The 19,736-nt window shown below is 52.6% G+C and overlaps 1 protein-coding gene across 1 annotated transcript in view; it reads left to right on the top strand.

Annotated features, from left to right (window-relative positions):
- Positions 1 to 19,736, top strand: part of LAMB3 (laminin subunit beta 3) — a 40,570-nt gene that overhangs the window by 16,499 nt on the left and 4,335 nt on the right. The window contains exons 6-20 of the mRNA XM_004275307.3: positions 4,425 to 4,616; positions 5,663 to 5,726; positions 6,076 to 6,269; positions 8,159 to 8,279; positions 9,052 to 9,240; positions 10,275 to 10,430; positions 10,795 to 10,991; positions 11,299 to 11,410; positions 12,142 to 12,520; positions 13,685 to 13,845; positions 13,946 to 14,166; positions 14,448 to 14,645; positions 14,965 to 15,109; positions 18,773 to 18,980; positions 19,388 to 19,529. Coding sequence (XP_004275355.1) covers positions 4,425 to 4,616; positions 5,663 to 5,726; positions 6,076 to 6,269; positions 8,159 to 8,279; positions 9,052 to 9,240; positions 10,275 to 10,430; positions 10,795 to 10,991; positions 11,299 to 11,410; positions 12,142 to 12,520; positions 13,685 to 13,845; positions 13,946 to 14,166; positions 14,448 to 14,645; positions 14,965 to 15,109; positions 18,773 to 18,980; positions 19,388 to 19,529 — 2,679 coding nt within the window. The remainder of the gene's footprint in view (positions 1 to 4,424; positions 4,617 to 5,662; positions 5,727 to 6,075; positions 6,270 to 8,158; positions 8,280 to 9,051; positions 9,241 to 10,274; positions 10,431 to 10,794; positions 10,992 to 11,298; positions 11,411 to 12,141; positions 12,521 to 13,684; positions 13,846 to 13,945; positions 14,167 to 14,447; positions 14,646 to 14,964; positions 15,110 to 18,772; positions 18,981 to 19,387; positions 19,530 to 19,736) is intronic.

The raw sequence follows: 19,736 nt of genomic DNA, 5'->3' as shown, positions 1-19,736 counted from the left end.
CCAAGCAGAAGAAACAACATGAACAAAGGCTCTGGAGAGGGAATGTGACGGAGGGGTTGAGGAGATGGAGGTGCACAGTGACATGAGACGGGGTGAGGGAGCAGGGCCCAAGAGCATGGCCTCTTCAGCCATGGTCAGGAGTTCAGATTTATTCAAGAACAGTGGGCAGAAATTTTGTATCCTTCAACCTTACCAAATTCATTGATTAGTTCTAGTAGTTTTATGGTGGCAACTTTAAGATTATCTACGTATAGTATCATGTCATCTGCAAACAATGACAGTTTTACTTCTTCTTTTCCAATTTGCATTCCTTTATTTCTTTTTCTTCTCTGATTGTTGTGGCTAAGACTTCCAAAACTATGTTGAATAAGAGTTGTGAGAGTTGACATCCTTGTCTTGTTCCTGATCTTAGAGGAAATGCTTTCAGCTTGTCACCATTGAGTATGATGCTTGCAGTGGGTTTGTCATATATGGCCTTTATTATGTTGAGGCAGGTTCCCTCTGTGCCTATTTTCTGTAGAGTGTTTATCATAAATGGGTGTTGAATTTTGTCAAAAGCTTTTTCTACATCTATTGAGGAAATACTCCCATTTACCATTGCAACAAAAGGAATAAAATACCTAGGAATAAACCTGCCTAAGGAGGTGAAAGACTTGTGCTCAGAAACCTATAAAACACTGATGAAAGAAATCGAAGATGACACAAACAGATGGAGAAATAAACCATGTTCTTGGATTGGAAGAATCAGTATTGTGAAAATGACTGTACTACCCAAAGCAATCTACAGATTCAATGCAATTCCTATCAAACTACCAATAGCATTTTTCACAGAATTAGAACAAAAAGTCTTATAGTTCGTATGGAAACACAAAAGACCCTTAATAGTCAAAACAATCTTGAGAAAGAAAAACGGAGTTGGAGGAATCAGGCTCCCCAACTTCAAACTATACCACAAAGCTACAGTAATCAAGACAGTATGGTACAAAAACAGAAAAAGCTACAGTAATCAAGACAGTATGTTACAAAAACAGAAATATAGATCAATGGTACAGGATGGAATGCCCAGAGATAAACCCACGTACATATAGTCACCTAATTTACAACAAAGGAGGCAAGAACATACAATACAGAAAAGACAGCCTCTTCAATAAGTGGTGCTGGGAAAACTGGACAGCTACATGTAAAAGAATGAAATTAGAACACTACCTAACACCATACACAAAAACAAACTCCAAATGGATTAAAGACCTAAATGTAAGACCAGACACTATATAACTCTTAGAGGAAAACATAGGAAAAACACTCTGACATAAACTACAGCAAGATCCTTTTTGACCCACCTCCTAGAGTAATGGAAATAAAAACAAAAATAAATAAATAGGACTTAATTAAACTTAAAAGCTTTTGCACAGCAAAGGAGACCATAAACAGGACAAAAAGACAACCCTCAAAATGGGAGAAAATATTTGCAAATGAAACAACAGGCAAAGGATTAATCTCCAAAATATATAAACAGCTCATGGTGCTCAATATCAAAAAATAAACAATCTAATTAAAAAATTGGTGGAAGGCCTAAAAAGACATTTTTCCAAAGAAGATATACAGATTGCCAACAAACACATGAAAGGATGCTCAACATCACTAATCATTAGAGAAATGCAAATCAAAACTACAATGAGGTATCACCTCACGCTGGTCAGAAAGGCCATTATCAAAAAATCTAGAAACAATAAATGCTGCAAAGGGTGTAGTGAAAAGGGAACCCTCCTGCACTGTTGGTGGGAATGTAAATTGATACAGCCACTATGGAAAAACAGTATGGAGGTTCCTTAGAAAACTAAAAATAGAACTACCATATGATCCAGCAATCCCACTACTGGGCATATACCCTGAGAAAACCATAATTCCAAAAGAGACATGTACCACAATGTTCATAGCAGCACTATTTACAATTGCCAGGACATGGAAGCAACCTAAGTGTCCATCGACAGATGAATGGATAAAGAAGATGTGACGCATATATACAATGGAATATTACTCGGCCATAAAAAGAAATGAAACTGAGTTATTTGTAGTGAGATGGATGGACCTGGAGAGTGTCATACAGAGTGAAGTAAGTCAGAAAGAGAAAAAAAAATACTGTATGCTAACGCATATATATGGAACCTAATAAAACAGTACTGATGAACCTAGTTGCAGGGCAGAAATAATGATGTAGACATAGAGAATGTACTTGAGGACACAGGGTGGGAGGGGGAAGGAAGCTGGGGTGAAGTGAGAGTAGCATCGACATATATACACTACCGAATGTAAAACAGCTCGTGGGAAGCAGCAGCATAGCACAGGGAGATCAGCTTGGTGCTTTGTGGTGACCTAGAGGGGTAGGTTAGGGAGGATGGGAGGGAGGTTCAAGAGGGAGGGGATATGGGGACATATGTATATATATGGCTGATTCACCTTGGTGTACAATAGAAACTAACACAGTATTGTGAAGCAATTATACTCCAGTAAAGATCTATTAAAAAAAAAATAGTGGGCAGAGGACTTGAATAGGTAATTCTCTAAAGAAGACATACAAAGGGCCAACAGGTACAAGGACAGATGCTCAACATCATTAACCATCAGGGAAATGCAAGTCAAAACCACAATGAGATGTCATTTCACACCTGTCAGAATAGCCATCATCAAAAAGATAAGGAATTCCCTGGTAGCCTAGTGGTTAGGCTTCTGGGCTTTCACTGCTGTGGCCTGGTTTCAGTCCCTGGTTGGGGAACATCCTGCAAGTCCCATGGTGCGGCCAAAGAAAAAAAGATGAGATAAGTGTTGGTGAAGGTGTGGAGAAAAGAGAATACTTGTGCACCATTAGAGGGAATGTAAATTGGTGCAGCCACTACGGAAACCAGTATGAAGTTTCCTCAGAAAGTTAAAAAAATAAATCTACCATATGATCCAGCAATCCTACTTCTGGGTATATATTGGAAGGAAATGGAATCACTTTTTCAAAGAGATATCTGTAACTCCCGTGTTCATTGCAATGTTATTCACAATAGCCAAGATATGAAAACAATGTAAGTGTCAATCAGTGGATGAATGGATAAAGAAGATGTCACACACACACACACACACACACACACACACACACACACAGAGGAATATTCAGTCATGAAAAAAGAAGGAAATCCTGCCTCTTGGGACAACATGAATGGACTTTGAGGGCATTCTGCTAAGTGAAATGAGACAGACAGAAAGACAAATACTGCATGTCTTCACTTATATACACAATCTTAAAAAGCTGAACTCATCAACATAGAGAAAAGGATGGTGGTTGCCAGGGGCTGGAGGGAGGGGGAAATGGGCGGATGTTGATCAAAGGATATAAACTTCCAGGTTTATAAGATGAATAAGTTCTACAGATCTAATGTATGGCGTGGTGACTATAATTAATAATACTGTACTAGACACCTGCAAGCTGTTAAATGACACACAGAAAGGTCATTATGTAAGCGGATAGAAGTGTTAGCTAACCTTATTGCAGTAATCATTTTGTAATATATATGTGTATCAAGTCATCACATTTGATACCCCTTAAACTTACATATGTGATATGTTCATAATATCTCAATAAAGCTGGGGAAAAAAAATAGTGGAAAGCCACTGGAAGGTTTTTAGTGGAGGGAGGGGAGTCATGGCTCACTTTACATTTTAGAAAGAAAGTTCTCTCTGTGTGGAGGTTGGCTTATGAACCCAAGGAAGTTTTCCAGGCTGGGACCTGTCAGCATGGAAACATTTAAAGCCATGAGAAATGGATGAAATCACTGAGAGAGGAAGTAGGGACATGACAGTGTGTCATGCTAAGGGGCTTGCATTTTATCTTTAGGCCAGCGCAGACCCGTGGAAGGGTCTCATGCAGGGAGTGATGTGATCAGATAACCCTGTAGGTGAAGTGGGGAGCGTGGCTTGGAGAGCCTGGACAAAAGCTGGGCTTGAGTTCCAGGCTGTTGTAGGAACCCAGGCTCAGTGCAACTGGGACCTGAACTATGGCCACGGCCATGCGAGGAAAAAGAGGAGGGACAGAATTGGGAGCTAGAGGTGATAAAAAATGGTTGGCTGTGGGAAGTGCAGTGGGAGAATTTTCTGGCCTGGCCACCTGGGTGGTGGGCTGAGCTAGGGATCATGCCTCCTGGAATGCAGGTCTGCCTTCTATCACTTTGCACGGCTCCCCCGGGGGAAAACCCGCTGGGGCCAGTTGTTTGTCAGGAGAATTGGACCCGGGTACCCCTGAGCCCACTTGTCCCATGCAGCCCCCTTTCTCCCTCCTCACTGTGGTTCTCAGGGGCCACCAGCACCTCTTTAAGAGCCTCTTTCTGTGATCGCGTCCCCACTGCGGTGTCACTCAGGCCCCAACCCTGTGTGTGTCTCTGCAGGGGCCCATGCCTGCTGGCATGCTGATCGAGCGCTCCTCGGACTTCGGCAAGACCTGGCAGGTGTACCAATACCTAGCTGCCGACTGCACGTCTGCCTTCCCCCGGGTCCGCCAGGGCCAGCCTCAGAGCTGGCAGGATGCTCGGTGCCAGCCTCTGCCCCCGAGGCCTAACAGGCGCCTGGATGGGGCCAAGGTAGGCAGAGGGGACCCTGAAAATGTAGGCACGGGGAGAGGTCTCTCCCATCCCATCGCTACATGGTCACCAGGCTTTGGAGAATCTATGAGAACCACCCCCTTCCCCAGGCAGTGAGCCTTGCTGTCTTTCCTGAGCTCCCAAATGATCCCTCTGGGCACGTCTTTGTTGCACATCTGCTTTGCTGCCCAGGAAGGATATTTCAGAAACACACTGAGTGTATTGCATAACCCAACTCAGCTCTCTCCTTGAATCCTCCCACCTGGGGTCAAATCCTTTCATTTCTTTCATCACTGCTCCCTCGCTCCCACCCTCAGGGGCTGTATTTTGTCTCCTTTCTCTGGCTGAGGCTCAGGGGAGCCCTCAGAGCTGCTCGGAGCGCTGCCTTTCCTGTAGGCAGTGCGTCTCCTTCCTTCCCTGCAACGACTCCTCCTTGGTTATTGCCGTATCTAGATCCACGTAACCACATGCCCCAGATCACACGTCAGAACATGGGACTTTTCCCTGATTTGTGGGAGGTTGATGTGAAAACTCTTCCTGGGATATGCAGCTGAAGTCACATCCAATGAGTGTTTTTTTTTAATCAAGTAAGAACGGCATAGTTGAAACTGGGGTTGTCTAGAGTGTGGCGGTCAGCATGTCCATGCATCCTTGGCTCTGGACCCTCTCACTCATCCTGGGTCTTTGGAAAATTAGTATCCCCTAAACCCTCATAATGTCTATTATATATCTCACTGTAACTTCTGACCCAAGGAAATCAGGAAATTCTTGGGATAGCTATATTTTCAACTGGAGAGGAGAGGTTGTACACACACACACACACACACACACACACACACACACACACACACACACTCATCTAAGGCCCAGTGATCATCTCCCTCCCCCAGAGTGATTGGCAGACCTCACATCCATGGTCATCTCAGGCTCCAGGTAAGAAAGACCTTAGTATGAGAAGGTCAGGGCATTGAATGGAAAGGAGGACCTCTGGGCTTGGACCACAGTTCACCTCTTCCTCAGGTCTTCCATTTCCCCTCTCTCTGCAGATCCAACTTAACCTTATGGATTTAGCCTCTGGGATCCCAGCAACTCAAAGTCAAAAAATTCAAGGTCAGTGTATCTACTCCTCTAGCCTGTGGGACTGTGGATGGGGAACAAAACATGGTTGCAACCCAGATCATGGACATTTCCTTGTCTTTCCTACCTCTGTCAACATGGTTGGATTGAACACTTGCCCTGCTCAGCCCATAGGGGTATTGTGGTGGCCCCAGAGGCTCAAAAGGCCTGAGCCAGGGTGGAGTGGGTCTTTTCTGTCATGGGAAGGTTGAGGAAGATGGAATGGTGCGACCAGAATTCCTTTCCTTCTCATCCTGCCCTAGGAGTCTCTATTTGCCTCTAACTTCCCGTTCTTTATTTTCCCATCTCTACCCCCTCCCTCCTTGTTGTTTGTCCCCCTCAGAGCTGGGGGCGATCACAAACTTGAGAGTCAACTTCACCAGGCTGGCCCCTGTGCCCCAGAGGGGCTATCACCCTCCCAGCGCCTACTATGCCGTTTCCCAGCTGCGTCTGCAGGGGAGCTGTTTCTGTCACGGCCATGCTGACCGCTGTGCCCCCAATTCCAGAGCCCCTGCCAGCCCCTCCACCACTGTGCAGGTGACAGCCCAGGGAGAGGGAAAGGAGAGGGGAGGGGCAAGACCCGGGCAGACTGACGCGCCTTTGGCTTCTATAAAGGAGGGAGGGCACTAAATTTAAGACTCGAGTACTTAATATTTTAGCAATGGTGAAAATGATTCTAAATGATTATCATTTCAAAGGTCAGATTTTGCAGCACTTCTTTGGACCTGCTTTATGGTTTGAAATTATTTTTATTCAGTAACATAGAAGTATATGTAAGTATAAGCATACATATAAGTAGACGTATAAGCATGGGTGTTTGTGCGGGAACTTAAGGCATTGATTTTCAGCACTGGCTGCACATTGTAATTTCCCGGGGAGCTAAAAAACATCACCCAGACCCACACCTTCATACACTCTGATTTTATTATTGTTATTTAAAGCCCCGGGTGATTCTAACATCCTGCCAGGGTGGTTCTGACATCCTGCCATAGAGCCACTGGTTTGGGGACTGTAAAGTCCCATGTAGGGGGGAGATATGGGGCAGGGTGAGAGGACAGAGTCTAACACAGATGCTAAGTCCACCCCAGAGCTGTTGAGTCAGACGCATCAGGCACGGAAGAGAGAAACTCCAGCTTAAGAAGCAACCCAGGGGATTTTGCTGTGAAACCAAACTTGAGAACCATCAGTAGAGGAGAGAGAGTCGAGGACCAAGAAGCAGAGGGAGCTGTCATTTCACTTTTCTGGGGTTTCGGTTCTTCTGTTAACAGATGGGACTATGATATTTGCCCCAGTGATAGAGGCGCACGATGAAATCATGTAAAGCGACCCTTGAGGGAAATACAGGTGACATGAGCGTCGGGCAGCTTTATCCTTTCCACTTCTGGGCCAGCGCTTGCCCTAGGCTACAGAGGAAGGCAGAGGGAGACCAGTGCCAGAGATGTGTCATCCATTAGGGTCCATAAACAAAAGACCAGAACACAGGCTGAGCAGGATCGCTGGCCTATGAGGATGTAGAGGAGGGCAATGGCCTGCCCAGCCCCGGTGGTTCTCAAATCTGGCTGCACAATGGAATCACCGCTTTATAAAGTACCGATGGCTGGGCCTCGTCCCTGAGATTGGATTGAATTGGGCCTGGGCATTGGTGTGTTTTAAAAAGCTCCCCAGATAATTCTGAAGTGCATTCAGAGTTGAAATCCGTGGAATTAGAGAGACAAGGCAAGCCAGGTGAAGGACATGCCGTTCTAGCTGGCAGGATTTTGCTGGTGAATAGAGAGTGAGGGGACTTCTAGTCCGGAAGAAAAACGTCAGTACAGGCCAAAAGGTGGAGAAAAGTAGGGCTTGTCCTGGGAGCGGCTAGTTCAGCTCAGCTGTGCTGTTAGGAGTGAGTAGGGGATGAGGATGGAGCAAACACAATATAAGTCCTAGATGCCAGCCTGCCGGTGGTGAGCTTAATATGGAAGACAATTAGCACGCAATTGCTATTCTATTTTTATACCTTATTGAGTCTAGGAACAATTCATCATTGCAGTCTTATTAGCCAAACAACTGCAGTCATAGATTGTTGGAATGTACATCTCCAGAGGGCCCACAAGCTTCTAGAATCACAGTTTACCAACAAGGCTGTCTAAGCACTTTACAGGTGCTGCTTTGGACTGGGCAGCATGGGGATGGCCAAATGCAAGGGCTGAGCTTTTAAAAACCTAAATGGAGGAGCAGTGCGGGTGTGCATGCATGCACACACACACACACACACACACACACACACAGACCACACAAGCCGGCATCTGGGAGTGTCATAGGAGCTGAGTGAAGGCTGGAGGAGCTGGGGTCTGAGCTGGGCCCTGGGGACAGAGCGGAGAGGGCAAGTCCATCGCTGGGACGCTCCTGTGATAATTATTCATGGTAACCTATGGCCCCTTTCCTAGGTCCATGGGGTCTGCGTCTGCCAGCACAACACCGCCGGCCCCAACTGTGAACACTGTGCACCCTTCTACAACGACAAGCCCTGGAAACCCGCAGATGACCAGGACCCCCATGAATGCCAAAGTATGAGCCTGGGATCACCCACCTCCCCTGCAGCAGCTGGTTGGGGTGCTGGCCCATCGGGGACACAAGGAGAATCTAGTCTTTATTATTTAAATCTAAACCTAATTGCATTCTGAAATTTACGCTCTCCTTGCTCTTTGGGGAAAGAGAGGGTATTTGAGAAAGTGTTTGAGTTGCATCTTCCCACCGCTCCTGGCCCTTCTCCTCAGCCAGGCCTGGAGGGACCACGATTTGGTCCATGCTTCTGATGCCACGTGCCTTTCGTGCTAACCACAGGTCCTCCTACTTCTGGCCTATCCAGTGTAGGACATACGTGGTTCCCTGTTGTCATTCTTTCTACTTCAGATGTGCCTCCAGAGTTGAAATCCATGGAATTAGATTCCTGGAGGCCGGGCCCTTCCCTGCATAAATGAGGGCAACAAAGATCCCAGCCCAGAGAAGGGCAGTGACCCAGCAGGAGACCCAGCAGGTGGCAGTGGGGGAGGGTTGACATGGGACCATTCAAAGGGCTCTCTCTTTGGCTCAACATGGGTATTATTCTTGGGTCAGTCCCCACACTGGGAGTCAAGAGGCCTGAGTTCCCTGTTTTCCTTTCTTACTGGCTATATAACCTGAAATAAATTACAAAAGCCTCCCTGGGCCTCAGTTGCCCTGTTTCCCAGACCTGAGCATCTTGCAGAGTTGCTGGGGATGCCAGTGAGTTAGTGTGGAACGTGCTTTGCACACGGCAAAGGTGCTGCTCAAATGTCAGCCCTAGTAATCCCTTTTGCAGGGTGTGACTGCAACGGACACTCAGAGACATGTCACTTCGACCCAGCCGTGTTTGCCGCCAGCCAGGGGACACATGGAGGTGTGTGTGACAACTGCCAACACCACACTGAGGGCAAGAACTGTGAGCGGTGTCAGCTGCACTATTTCCGGAACCGGCGTCCTGGTGCTCCCATTCAGGAGACCTGCATCCGTGAGTAGGGGCTCCAGGGACCCAAGGCAGCATAGGTCTGTTAATCCCCATCTGTTCTGGGCTCAACAGAGCACACATTCCTAAGGACATACAGGCCCTCAGGAAGCGTGAAGACTTGGTTGTGTGTCAGGACTTGTGGGTAATTGTTTTTAACTTAGCTGTGCCCTTCTAAGCAAGTCAGTGTGGTTTGCTCCTTATTTTTCTGCTTCCTCCAACATTAAGGACCCCTCCATGGCAGGGGTTATTCTTATATCCTTGGGCCCTAGCACAAGGACAGACAAATAACTGATGCTCCAGGAATGTTTATTCAATGAACATGTAAGTCACCCAGGAGTGACTTAACACATCACAAGGGCCAGTGAGTTCATATGGGAGAGAGCAAAGAGATAGAAGCACTCCGATCCGGGTGGGGTTCATCAGGTAAGACTTCCTAGGTGAAGGAAGAGTCTTCGTTTTGAAAGCCATGAAAGGGGCTTGGGTTTTGGGGTGGGAGAAAGTTGGTTCACTTCCTGTTGATATTTATCTATTTATGGAAAGAGTGAGAAAGTCTTGAGTTTGACTTGTTTCCAGCACTTGCTTGCTGTGTGACCTTGCGTATGTTCTTTGAACATCTCTGAGCCTCAGTCTCCTCATCTGTGCAATGGGGATGAGCATCCTCACCTCTCAGGATTATCGTGAGGATGACATAAGGTGACAGGCAAGAGTGCCCAGCTCCGTGCTGGCCACAGAGTAGCCATTCAGTAAATAATGCCAACCACAACTTTTATAGTGCTTAACATGTGCCAAGCACTGTTCCGTCTGCTTTACACTTACTCATTGATTCCTCATAAGAAGCCTATGAGTGTTGTATAATTACCCCCATTTTATAGGTGAGAAAGCTGAGGCACAGAGGGATTCAATAACTCAACTAAGGTGGTAAGGTTGTAAGTCAGGAAGTGGTGGAACAAGGATTTGAACCAGGAAGCCTGGCTTCTCGAATGTGCTCTCTGCTTTTCTTCTTTGTCCCTCCTGCCGTGGCTGCCTTTGTCTCTCAGCCTGCGAGTGTGATCCGGATGGGGCAGTGCCAGGAGCGCCCTGTGACCCAGTGACTGGGCAGTGTGTGTGCAAGGAGCAAGTGCAGGGGGAACGCTGTGACCTGTGCAAGCCGGGATTTACAGGACTCACCTATGCCAACCCGCAGGGCTGCCACCGTGAGTAGGGGGCCCAGCCTGCCGCGGCGTGGGGCAGGCGCCTGGGGCCACCAGATCTGTGACCGGTCCTACTCACTGAGCTGCGTGCCGGGTGCTTTGCCACTGGCTTCCAGCAGGTGACAGCACAGGCCTGACGTGGAAGGTGGGACAGAGTCCTCCTGAGGGAGGGCAGGCAGGTGGCCAAGCAGCCAGGTGTGGGGACTGGTGGGAAAGTGCGGTGGCCTTATGAGTCAGCCAGGTTATCTGGAGGGAACGGCCCTACCTCGTTCTTTTCCCAGGCTGTGCCCCTCCCTGGTGCACGTCCTCTGGGGGTAAGATTTTGGTGGCCTGGCCCCCGAGCTCAGCAGCCCTCCCTCCCGTGCAGGCTGTGACTGCAGCGTCCTGGGTGCCCGGCGGGACATGCCGTGTGATGAGGAGAGTGGACGCTGCCTGTGTCTGCCCCACGTGGTGGGCCCCAAATGTGACCAGTGCGCTCGCTACCACTGGAAGCTGGCCAGCGGCCGGGGCTGCGAGCCATGTGCCTGCGACCCGCACAACTCCCTCAGCCCCCAGTGCAACCAGGTACATGGCGGGGTAGAGCATGGGCCCCTCAGCAAGGGAGGGCTCCCGCCCACCAGCCTCTGTCTCCCCTCCGCACTGCCCTTCTGGGTCTTTCCAAAGTCAGACTGGGCTGCTTCTGTCCGCCTTCCCCTGGGGAGGCCACCAAATGTCCCTCCGTCCGTGGCTCGCAGCCTTTGGCAATGCCACATTCGCACACCTTCTGCAGGGCCGTCCTGGGCTTTGACTTCAGAGCTTGTGTCCTCGTGGGAGCCCTTGCTTTGGGGTGCACTGGGGAGTTCTGCCCCCTGACCGGTCTCTCCCCGCACAGTTCACAGGGCAGTGCCCCTGTCAGGAAGGTTTTGGTGGCCTGACCTGCAACGCTGCAGCCATCCGCCAGTGTCCTGACAAGACCTACGGAGATGCAGCTATGGGATGCCGAGGTGTGCTCACTGAGTGGGGACGCAGAGGACATGGGGGGGTGTGCTCGGGTGGGCTCGTGGTGGGGACACGTGGGTCTGTGGTGGGGGAGGGCATCCCGTACTGGTCCACGCGGGGTGGGCCCTGGCAACCCATAGGAGCGCTCGCTCCCCACCACTGCCCCGGGGCTGACACCAGGCCGTCCCCATGTCCCTATGTGCGCATGACAGGAGGGCTGCTTTGCTTCCCGCTTCCCTGAGAAACCATTTCCCAGAAGCCATCTGCAGGAAACGTCCTCCTCTCCCTCTTCATAGATGGAGAAAGTGAGTCCTGAGGGGGAGTCAGTTTGACAAGTAGTGACAAGGGCACGCAGACCCGAGTCTGTTCTCGGCTCTGTGACCTCGGGAGGAGTTGCTCCCCCTCTTCAGGCCTCAGTTTCCTCATCTGGGCAAGGGGCACACTGCCTCAGATGCTTCATCTGTGCGAATGGGAAAATGAGCGTGTTAACTCTGCCACAGAGTGTGTGGTGAGGGTCAGAAGCGTTAGCGTGTGCCTGGTGAGGCTCAGAACAGGGCCTGCCACGTCGGAGGTGCTACGTAAGGGCTTGCTGTCATTACCATGATTTCGTTCTGGCCTTGACTGTCTCATTCTAAGTGTGAAAGACCCTGAGGTCAGACCTCCTCTTCGGGCTTTCCCCACAAACACCTGATCTTCCTGACCCCCAGGCCTCTGACCATCATTTCTCCCCCCTTAGCCTGTGACTGTGACTTCCGGGGAACGGAGGGACCAGGCTGCGATAAGGCCTCGGGCCGCTGTCTCTGCCGCCCTGGCTCGACCGGGCCACGCTGCGACCAGTGCCAGCGAGGCTACTGTGACCACTACCCGGTGTGTGTGGCCTGCCACCCCTGCTTCCAGACCTACGACGCCGGCCTCCGGGAGCGGGCCCTCCGCCTCAGCAGCCTCCGTAATGCCACCACCAGCCTGTGGCCTGGGCCGGGCCTGGAGGACCGCGGCCTGGCGTCCCGGATGCTGGACACGAAGAACAAGCTGGAGCAGATCCAAGCCATCCTCGGCGGCGCCTCGGTCACGGAGCAGGAGGTGGCCCAGGTGGCCAATGCCATCGTCTCCATCAGGTCATTCCCTCTCCCTGCCGAGCCACGTGGGTCCACATAGGGGCACACTGGTCCTTCCTTACATCGGTTACAGCCCTTTACCGTCTACCGAGGCTTCTCACAGGCGCCTCTCTTTTCACTGTCACGACAGTCCTGGGAGGTTGGCGTGGTGGGTGTTATTCCTTGCATTTTGCAGATGAGGAAACAGGCACAGATAGGTGACATGATAGAGTCACGTGGCCACCGAGGGGCAGAGCGGGGCACCGGGAGCACAGGCACGAGCCCAAGTCCTGAGTTCTTTCAAGTGCCCGGTGCCGCCCGTGGGAGAGTCAGCTCTGCATTAGTCAGCCTTGTGGAGGGCATCTGAGAGGCAGGGCTCTAAAAATAACTTGCGTTTGCCTTTGGAATGGGAGCAGTCCCACCCACGGTCTCCTCCCACCAGCTGAGGTGCCTTCTCAGTGAGGTTTCCTTCTGAAGTTTTTATGAGTTTGCTTTCCCTGAGCACTTGCTGACTGTGAGGGCCTGAGCCATCTAGGTGTGCCATCGACCTTGGTCTCAGCACTGAGTAGGGAGTCCGCAGGCAGTTGGTGGGTTGGGTGTGCAGGCCTGGTGGGGCTTTCCAGAAGGACGGTCCGTGCTGAGCAAAGCCCGGCCATGGAGTACGCGAGGCTGGTGGAGGGACTGGTGGTGGGTGGAGCTGCAAAGGCCCTGGGAGGGAGGAACGTCTGGAAGCTCAGCCCTGGTGGGTCAGGGCAGGTGACCCCGTTCAGGTGGAGACCACCAGTGGGCTGCAGCTATGGGAGCTCTGTGGGGAGGTGTGGGCTGCAGAAGAGAGACTCGGGAGCCTGGGGTACAGGTGGTGGCTGATGTCGGCCTGTAGGCAGCAGAGGAGGAGGAGGGGCTCGGGGGATGCTCCTCGTGGAAGTCGACGTTGGGAGGCGGAGGAAAGCGGGGACTGTTAGGGTCACACACGCCAAGGAGGGATCTGCCCGCATAGGGGTGGAGGGAGGTTGTGCTAGCTTTTGCCCAGCAGGATCCTCTCCAGCCTGCGGAGGCTCCCTTCTGTGGCTTTTACCGACGGCGTCTCTTTTTCCTGACTCAGTAGCGATTTCTCCGAGGGGATGGCTGGCTCTAGGGAGGAAGCCCCCTTCCTGTATTTTAGTGGAAGCTTCTCTCCCACTTCAGGCAGACTCTCCAGGGCCTGCAGGTGGATCTGCCCCTAGAGGAGGAGACCTTGTCCCTCCCGGGAGACCTGGAGAATCTGGACAGAAGCTTCAATCGCCTCCTCGTTATGTATCAGAGCAAGAGGGAGCAGTTTGAAAAAATAAGCAGTGCCGATCCTTCAGGTGAGGAGGGGCACACAGACGCCACGCCGGGCCAGGCTTCATCTCCGTCTCCAGGCCTCCAGGTCCAGGGCCAGCTTGGTTCCCCCTCTTCTTCCCACAGGAGCCTTCCGGATGCTGACCGCGGCCCACCAGCGGTCATCCCAGGCTGCTCAGCAGGTCGCGGATAGCTCCCGCTGGCTGCTGCAGCTCAGGGACAGCCGGAGAGAGGCGGAGAGGCTGGAGCAGCAGCTGGGAGGAGCAGGAGGGGCCGGCGGCCCCCAGCTCGCGGCCCTGAGGCTGCAGATGGCTTCCTTGCCTGATCTGACACCCGCCGCCAACAAGGTGACTCCTGTCATGGAGCCCCACTTCCAGAGGCTCCCCGCCCCAGCTTGTCACTCACCGACTGTTGCTCCGCATTCCCCACTGGGGCCACGTGGACCTCCCACACCCCCGCCCATCCCGACCCTTGACCCCGCATAGTGTGTTCAGCAGTTACCAAGGAAACAAGTTTCTGGTGCCCAAGTTGCCGTGGAGATGTCTGGCCACTTGTTTCCCAGGTGTGGGAGGGGAGTGATCACTGAGGAGGCTTGGGGACCCCCTCTGATGCCCCCATCTCTCCACAGCTCTGTGGGGGCCCCAGGGAGATGGCTTGCACCCCGGGAGCATGCCCTGGGGAGCTGTGTCCCCGAGACAACGGCACGGCCTGTGGCTCCCACTGCAGGGGTGCTCTCCCCAGGGCAGGTGGGGCCTTCCGGACGGCAGGGCAGGTGGCCGAGCAGCTGCGGGGCTTCAACGCCCAGCTCCAGCAGACCACGCAGATGGTAGGTGTGGCTGAGGTGGGGTGGGCCCGTGGTGGAGGAGGCAGAGGGGACAGAGCCCCTAAGCGAGTCAGAGCTCCCATTCTGCAGCCAGGAGTCGAAAGCCCAGAGATGTCGGGTGACTTTCCCGTGGCCCTACAGCAAGTGAGAGAGAGAGTTTGAGGCCAGTGTTTTTACATCATCTCTTCTGGGGCCAAACCGAGCTAGTTACAAAAGTTTCCGAGGGAGGTCTTGGGTAGCAGGTGCCGCCAGAATCCTCGGGGGCTGCCGAGAGGCCCTCTTGGGGCTTTAACCACTGCTGACGCATAGCGTGTGTCAGCAGATCAGGGCAGCCGAGGAAGCCACCTTGCAGGTGCAGTCAGATGCTCAGAGCCTGGAGATGCAGGTGAGCACCAGCCGCGCCCAGATGGAGGAAGACGTCACACGCACGCGGCTCCTCATTCAGCAGGTCCGGGACTTCCTCTCAGGTGAGCTGGTCTTCACCTTTCCCCGGGCTGATGTTTCGACTTCCGCCTGTCCTCAGTGCCCCATTCCCTGTCCCTCATCTCACTTGTCAGTCAGCTACTTCCTTCCCTGGTCTCCATGCCCCCTGGACCAGCCCCCATCACTCACCTGGATGGCTGCAGGGCCTCTAGGTGACCCCCCACCTCCTTCCTGCCCCCTCATAGCCCGTTCTCAGCAGAACAGTCTGAAACATCTTTGAAAAATGTGTAAGCGGGGTCACATCCCACTCATGCCTAAAATCCTTCACTGGCTTTCCCTTGCTCTTGGGATAAGCTCTCAGCTCCTTACCATGGCCTCTGTTACCTCCTGGGTATGGCCTGTATCCTCTCTACTTTGCTCACAAACCGTCTTTGAACAGGCCAGGCTCTTGCCAGCCTCAGAGGCTCTTGCTGTTCCTCTGCCTGGGATGCTCTCTCTAAGGCTGCTGATTCTTGCCCTCCAGGTCTGAGTTTAAATATCTCCCTCGGGGGGCCTTTTCTGACCACCCACTCTGGTCATCCCCCTCCCCCATATTCCCCTCCGGAGTCTGACCTTCACTGCTGTACTCCGAGCCTGTGGCTGTTGAGCTCACCTGTCTACAAGTGTAATGTTTGTCTCCCAACTGGACTCTAAACTCCGAGAGGGCAGGGATGGCCGTCTGTCTTATTCACTGTGTCCCTGGCACTTAGCCTAAGTCCAGGCCCAGAAAAGCACCCAATGTTGATTGATTGAATAAGTGAACCCGATCTCCTCCCTTGCCACCTGGGGAGTGGGAAGGTCCCTGGACAGGACTCAGGGAATCTGTGGGACTTTGGGCAAGTTGTTTTCCTCTTTGCCTCATCTTTTCGCTTCTGCCAACGGGGATGATAGTATTTTACAAGTTTATTCCGGGTGTCAAGCAACGACATAAAATGTGTTTTGACAAATTAAAGATGCCCTAGGAGTATGAACTGATATTATTAAATTTCTGGTCCCTGCCAGGGAATGTGCTTGGCTGGGAGCCCAGTTAACAGGAGCTGACGGCCTGGTGTAATGACAGTCGTTCTTCCTGCTACTATTGCTGTGCTTCTGCTTCAAGAGGCCAGAGCCCCCTCTGGGGTGCAGGTGGCGGGTTGGAGAGAAGCAGGGACAGGCCAGAGTTTGGGGATGGGACTCACAAATAAGGAAGACCTTCCCTGAGTGAAGCTGCGTAAGGCAGGCTAGGTGGCCCCCCATCCTGCATCAACCCCAGCTAGGGGGTGGTGGGATAGGAAGCCTGTCCTTGGGGTGCAGTCTGGGCTCCCATGAATGGGCAGGGAGTGGCCGGGCTGCGGGGTCCCTGCTGTCCCCTCAGTTTGTGTCTTGTATCTCAGGTTGAGTCCTTGGACAGGATGAGGGGCAGAGAGAAGGAGCAGGGCCTGAGAGAGGCCTGGCCCCTGGGAGGGACCTGGGACAATTCTTACAGTCTCCATGGCTGTGTATTCTAAGGTCCAGAGTCCCGCTGCAGGAAGCATGGGTACCAGCTGCTGTGGGCACGCAGGGTCACAGCGAGGGCGGGAGACTGGAAGGCCAGTGGAGGAGGGAGGGGACACCATCTTTCTTAGGTCATCAGAGGAAGTGACAAAGATAATAGGTCAGGTTTCCTGAGTTCTCACTAAGTGCACTGTTCTAAGTTCTTCACATTATTTAATCCCGACTGCCTACCACTTTGCATGTGAGGACTCCAGATACAGGGAGGTTAAGAAACCTGCCTAGAAGCATCCAGCTTGGAGGGAGTACGGGTAGGGTTCACCTCACTCCGGAGTCCACACTCTAGATTATTGCGTTATGAGATGGACCACCTCCCAGCGCCCCACCACCCACCTTGCTTCTTTGCCTTCTCTAATGTTTGTCCTCTCCCTGCATTGTCTCCCCTGCCCTGCCCCACCCCTCCCGACCTGGCTAATTCCTACACACCCTCTAAGGATCCCCTGGGTATCTCATTCTCCAGGAAGCTTTCCTGGACCTGTCAGACTGGGTCAGGAGCCCCTGTAACAGCCGTCCTAGCACCCTGAGCTTACCCCCGTCACTCAGGGTTGTGCTTCCTTGCCCCACTAGATTTCAAGCTCCATGAGGGCAAGGTGCAAGGCCAATCTGACCTGCAGTCTCAGCTCCCCACATCCTGCAGCTCAGAGCAGTGAGTGTTTGCTGAGCCCACCCTGAGACTCAGAAACCCATGAAACTGTAACTCAGACCAAGCCAACGGGTGCAGCTGAAGTGAGGCAGAACAAAGGAAGGGCAGGCGCTAGGTGAGGGTGTGCTTGCCGTAAGAGGCTTTCTAGGGAAGGCACATATAAGCCGCGTTGAGAGTAGGACTCTGGGTTAGGTGAGATGTTGGCGGTCTCTATGGGGAGGTCCCTGTGAAAGCTCGTAATTGGGGAAAAGCCCACTTCATTAAACTCAGCCACAATTATGCCTTGAGCTCCTGCGGTGTGCTGCCCTGGCCCCAAAAGGACATAGCAATAAAGAGGCATGGTTTCCACCTTCCAGGAATGTCCTTCCACCTGGCATGAGGAGGGGACTGGGTCTAGGACCTCTGTAGCCAGCTGGTGAGGAAACCTTTGATTGCAGAGTAAGGCTGGGTGGGCCCCAGAGGAGTTAAGTCCTAGGGCAAACTATCTGCGTGGGCGGGTGCCCCCTTCCCTACCGTGTCAGTACCAGTGGAATCTGTAAAAATGACCATGGGGAGGAGATGCCATCTCTGTACTTCTGACCTTACTCTCTGACCCAGAGTTGGATTGTGAAATTCCTGCTAAATTGATTTTTTCATATCATCCCTTGAGGTTGGGCATCGTGATTCCCATTTCACAGATCAGGAAACTGAGCTCAACGAAGCCAGTTGACTTGTCCCGGTTTGCTTGAATAGTAAAGAGGAGGCCTGAGACTGGAGCCCCTTCAATCATTCGTTCAATGTATAAACAGAGTGCCTCCAAGCGCCATGCACTGTGCTAGGGGCTGGGCTATAGCTGTGGGTGAAAGCCAGTCCCCGTCCTCACGTCGTTTACATTCTAGTGGTGAAATGACAGAAAACCCAATAAATGAGTTAAGCGTCCAGCACGTGGGTGGCGATAAATGTTAGGGAGGAAGATAAAGCTGAGAAGGAGGGTAAGGAGTGTTGGCAGAGGGTAGAGGTTGCGATCCTAGATTGGATGGCCTGGGCTGGCCCCTCTCAGAAGGTGACATGTGAGCAAAGCCCAGGTAATCTTGATCTGCCTTTGCAAAAGCGAGCACTCTGCCACAGAGGAGGGGCACGTGGAAGGGTTCTTATTGCCAAGGAAGCAGTTCCAGTGCCTGGCTGGTCTCCCCACTTCAGGGCTGATTATATCTGTGCTCCAGGCATTGTTCAGTACCAGCTGCCTGGTACCACCTCCTTCTCCCCAGCCTGCAGCTTCCTGTGGTGCCACTCAGTTGCCACAGCTGTGCCGACAGCCATCCTCCCGCGGCAGCGAGCCCGGAAATCCTCAGAGCAGGGCGCCTGAGTGTGCCTGGGAGGGAGCCGCAGCTCCTTGGGCAGCCCAGGCAGAGATGGCATGGAGGTGCTGCCCACGGGTGTTGTCAGCCTGGAGAGGCCTCTGATCTTTGGGGAGGTGGCTGAGCTCCCCCATTCCAATGGATGGTTTGTCTTCCAGACCCTGACACTGACATAGCCACCATCCAGGAGGTCAGTGAGGCCGTGCTGGCCCTGTGGCTGCCCACAGACTCCGCCACAGTCCTGCGGAAGATGAATGAGATCCAGGCCATCGCAGCCAGGCTCCCCAACGTGGACCTGGTGCTTTCTCAGACCAAGCAGGACATCGCTCGGGCTCGCAGGCTCCAGGCGGAGGCTGAGCAGGCCAGGTGTGGCCCTGGGCCCTGAACTTCTCCCAGGATCGGGCTGGGGCTTTGCCCCTCAACTCTGTTGCTGGAAGCGAGAGAGGAACGTCTGCAAGTCAGAGGGGTGCCGAGGGCTGGGAGACGGGAGGAGGCGCTTCCTGTGGTGGGGGATGGTGAAGCGATATACAGCATCCAGCCGAAACTTTATTCGGCACAGCCCCGTCTTCCTTATTGGAAACCGTCCCCAGAGGCTGCCTCAGACAACCTGCTTGGTGGGGTCCTGGGGTGGAAAAGCTACTGAGTTAATACTTGGCTTCTTATCTTGGCTGGAAATGATATTCTCTGGACTGGGGAGTGAGTTGGATCCCACATCTCTTCATTCACTGTGCACCCATTCCACCCTCCCCCCTCTTCCATTCCCCCGGCCCCAGGAGCCGAGCCCACACAGTGGAGGGCCAGGTGGAGGATGTGCTGGGGAACCTGCGACAGGGCACGCTGGCACTGCAGGAGGCCCAGGACACCATGCAAGGCACCCGCCGCTCCCTTCAGCTTATCCAAGACAGGGTTGCTGAGGTAGGCATTATGGCTTCCTTCCCCCACTTGTGGGAATGAACATTCAGACTCAGGTGCAAGGCATAGAAGATGCCAGGAAGTGACCCGGGTGGAAACTGAGCTGGGGCCCTGAAGAAGGGAGCCTATGAGCCTTGAGCCTGGCTTTGAGCCTTTGGTTTTCTGCTCTCGTGGCTGCTGCAGGAGTGGGTGGGGTTGGTCAGCTGAGCT

Source organism: Orcinus orca, chromosome 1, assembly GCF_937001465.1.
Source record: "Orcinus orca chromosome 1, mOrcOrc1.1, whole genome shotgun sequence".
Classification (NCBI taxonomy): Eukaryota; Metazoa; Chordata; class Mammalia; order Artiodactyla; family Delphinidae; genus Orcinus; species Orcinus orca.
The sequence above is the reverse complement of the archived record's forward strand: the minus strand, read 5'-3'. Positions and strand labels throughout refer to the sequence as shown.